This window comes from Monoraphidium neglectum (genome assembly GCF_000611645.1).
Source record: "Monoraphidium neglectum strain SAG 48.87 unplaced genomic scaffold scaffold04815, whole genome shotgun sequence".
NCBI lineage: Eukaryota > Viridiplantae > Chlorophyta > Chlorophyceae > Sphaeropleales > Selenastraceae > Monoraphidium > Monoraphidium neglectum.
The window spans coordinates 1-3,928 of NW_014008815.1; the positions used below are offsets into that span (position 1 = coordinate 1).

A 3,928-nucleotide genomic window follows, 5' to 3' on the forward strand; every position below is an offset into this window, starting at 1 on the left:
AGGCCGTCCAGGCGCTCGTCATGGTACACCCTCAGCCCCTGCGCATCAACCTCTGAGTACAGCCGGCGGCTGTGCTTGTAGACCCTGGCGGCGACGGGGCGCGCAGCCGCGGGGGCGGGGAGGACAAGATGTGATGAAGACGGCGCCGCCGCGCCGCGATCACTGCGGCAGCAGGGGCGCAGCTCGTGCGTGCAGGCGCCATGCTGCTGCCCGTGGGCAGTAGCTTGCTCATCGCCGCCTGCTTTGTTTGAATTGTGATTCGAACGCTGCCCTCTGCTTGCCGCCCACCTGTGCGACAGCTCCAGGAGCTCCTGTGTCGTGGGCACACGGCTGACCCAGCGCGGCGCCGCTTCGAATTCGTCCATGGACTCAGCAGGCTGCGCCGCCAGGGCGGGGCCCGCGACAGCTCTGCACGGGTGCGACGGCGGGCGCAGGGGACGCAGGGCGCAGATGGTGGGGCGTGAGCTGCTCGCCACCCTAACACAACAGCTGTGGGGGACGGAGCAGGGCAGGGAGCACGCGCCAGCAGGCGCAGCGTCCGCGTCGCTCCTCGCGGTGCAATAGCACAGTGGCTCACACTGAGTGCTGCATTACTGCGATTCAAATATTTCAACGGCTCTGTTCAGCGCGTATGGCCCTGGGCACGGCGTAGAGCGGCGAGCTTAGCTGTCCTCCGCCACTACTGATGTCGTTCCCGCGGTCAGAGCATGTTGTTGACAGTGATATCAAATATAGCGCTGCTTTGGACCTCGGTCAGGGTCCTGCCTAAGATGAAGGGGATTGCCTCGACGCTGTGCGGGCCTTTGGAGCGAAAGAAGCCCGATCACATAGTTGCTGATGCATGCAAGTGACTGATCATGGCCATCAGGTGTCTGCATGGATGCCAAGTCACCGCAGCAGCGTCACCCAGCCCTGCACCCTGTCCTTGAGTCATCGGCTTTGGAGGTGGCGTCGTGTCGGTTCTCAAACGGATCCTGCGCAATGCAGTCGCAGCCGATTTCGCAGATCAACGATATTGCATACAGCCAGCCGCTCACAAGATATGCCAGCAGCTAAGCACCCGTGGGGAACGCAAGGCCGCCGCCAGCCGGTGGCACCGAAACCGCCGCCGCCGCCCCCGCATCATCAATCACGAGGCGGCCACGAGGCAGGCGTTGAAGCCGTCCGTGAGCTCCTTCCTGTCCAGGTTCTTGCCGATGAAAACGACCTTGTTCACGCGCTTCTCGTCTGTATTGGGGGCGACAGGATCACACGAAGTCGAAGTGAGAGGCAGATAGCACCAGGCGAGAGGCTCGCTGAGAGCATGTTTAGCTTTCAATCAAGTGCAGAGGTGAGGGGCGCGGTCAGGCAGGGGCACGTGACCAAGCGCGTGCGGCGAGCGCTGCGCGCCGGCGCGCTCACCGGGCGCCCAGGGGCGGCCGACGCCCTCCGCACTGCTTGTGAATTGCAGCATCATGTGCACCCCTTGGAACACGTGCCTTGAGTGGAGAGGGGGTGGAGACGAGTGGGGCAGATGGGAGGGGACGATGGGGTCAGGCGTTTACAATGTTGGTATCAGAATCGAGAGGGACAATGCGATTTAGCGCCAGCCGCCTCCAAGCAGGGCGCCAGGGAATCGAGGCGCTGCTCAGGCGTCAGCAGAGTCCCCCAGCCTGAGCCGCTTGTTGTGAGAGTGCTCGCGGCAGCCGGCGAGTGGGCCCACACCTTCACCACGAAATACTGCTGGCCCAAGCACACCGCTTCCAGGGCCCGCCCACCCCAAACCCGCGTGATGAGGCACGCCCGACCCACAGGCACGCATCAGGTTGTTGGCATGTGGCGCCCACCTGTCGTCTGAGCCCGCGATGGAGAGGATCCCCTTGGAGCGGAAGAGGTCCGCGCCGCGGTCCTTCAGCAGCGTAGATAGCCATGCGTTGAGCTTCGGCATGCTGCAGTGGCCCTCCTGTCACCAGACCGAACGCCAGGGTCGGTTTCGGGCGTGGCGTGGCAGCGAGGCGCGGTGAGGAGTCGATCGTGCCCGATGGTATGGCGCCGCCTGGCGTGGGGGCGGGCGTGGCGGCTGTGCTGCCCCTGAGCGGGCCAGCCGCCGCGTGAACGACCGCACTTCGCCGCCCCGTGCGCGCTGCAGCATGCGCAGGATCCTTTGCAAAGCCCCCAACTCTGGTCAACCCCCCTCAGGCTCAAAATTGCCCGAACACACCACGCTGACTCACCGCCTGGATGCCGACGCTGGTGACTCGCGAGTCGTGCTTGTGGTCCAGGTGGTGCCCGTGGTGCCCCGCCTCCTCCCCGTGCTGCTGCTGCTCGCCGCCGCCGCCCTCTTCATGGTGCTCATCATGATGGTGGTGGTCTGGGTGATCGCACCCCTCCTCCTTGCACTCCTTTGCATGGTCGTGGCCGTGCTCGTGCTCGTGGTGATGGTGGTGGTCGTGGTCGCAGCCCTCGCCCTTGCAATCGTGGTCATGGTCGTGGTCGTGATCATGGTGGTGGTGGTGGTGGCCGTCGCCCTCGTCCTGTGGACCGCGGGGAAAGGGAGCAGGAGAGGAAGGGGGGGGGGGATGTGTGCAGGGGGTGGAGGATGGGGTCTGTGCAGCGATGGACACCCCCCAACGATGCCGAGTCATTTGGATTAGACGGCCAACACGGGTAACGGTTTGGTGTGGCGCCCGGGCCTACTGTCCGAAGATCAATAGACCTGCCGCGCACCACAAATCGGCCCTCGGCCACTCTCCACGCGCCCCAGCCACACCCCTCCAGACCTCGCCCGCCCCCTCACCCAGCTGCCCAGCAGCTGCCCATCGGCTACCCACCAGGAAGTCCGGGTCCTTGACCAGCAGCCTGTCCAGGCTGAAGGCGTGCACCCCCAGGACCTTGTCAAGGTCTACTGCTGCGAAGCTGCACTCGATGATGTCAGCGCCGGCGTTGATGGCCTGGGGATGCGCAGCAGGGGGGGGCAGGTGTGCGCGCCAGTGTGTATAGGCGCCGGTGTGTGTGTGTGTGTGTGTGTGTGCGTGTGTGTGTGTGTGTGTGTGTGTGTGTGTGTGTGTGTGTGTGTGTGTGTGTGCGCGCCTCTGTGTGTATGCTCACGCGCATGCGCTTGTGGGTGGGTTCATGAGCGCGCGTGCATGAGCATAGACAAGGTTCAAGGCTGCTGACCCAAAACACACGATATTGGGACACCACATGCAGCAGATCAGCTGTCTCACAACCCCTCCTACCATCCCAAACCCCTCCAACACTCTCCTCCGCAACCCCTGCGATCCGAGCAGCGCGCGCCCCTGAACCGCAACCCCACCTTGATGCGCCGCTTGACCAGTGCCAGGTGGTCCTTGCTGACGAGGTCAACCTTGTTGAGCAGGATGCGGTCCGCAAACGCCACCTGCTGGACTGCGCAAAGCGCGGACGAGGGCGTGGGAAGCGGCGCCACGGCGGGCGCCGCGGCGGGGCGGGGCGACGATTATTGTTGAGCTGCCGGCATAGAAGGGGGTGTGTAACCTGGCGTGAACAAACACTGCTTTTGGCAGGCAGCTCGAGCAACTTCGAAACGCAAGCGCGTGGATCTCGTCCTGCCAGGCCCTGCACCTCCCCGTCGCCCCGCTGCCCTTGCAGAGACATCACGGCCCTCCTACTCCCCACTTGCCAGCTCGCCCGCTCACATGCCTACCACCTGACCCCTTCAAACACGCACGCGTGCGGACACCCCCCCCCCCCACACACACACAGCCACACGTGCATGCGCATGTGTGCGCACGCACGCACACACACACACACACACACACACACACACACACACAAACACGCACGTGCGCGCGCACCCTCTCCCCGCCCTCACCAGCCTCGTTCACGACGTCCTCCGGCTTCTCCTCATCCAGGTGCTGCAGCAGGTGCTTTGCATCCGCCACTGTCAGCACCGCGTCCAGGCGGGTCG

General features: G+C 64.6%; 1 protein-coding gene across 1 annotated transcript; it reads right to left on the minus strand.

The window, feature by feature from the left end:
• Window positions 1-1,133: 1,133 nt before the first annotated feature.
• Window positions 1,134-3,221, minus strand: MNEG_14847 (hypothetical protein; the record flags this gene model as incomplete). The annotated part of the gene is made up of 6 exons (XM_014036682.1): window positions 1,134-1,227; window positions 1,402-1,478; window positions 1,827-1,942; window positions 2,214-2,513; window positions 2,811-2,930; window positions 3,219-3,221. Coding segments are annotated over 6 exons (710 nt in total), but the record flags the coding sequence as incomplete, so codon positions are not given.
• Between the last annotated feature and the right edge of the window lie 707 nt (window positions 3,222-3,928).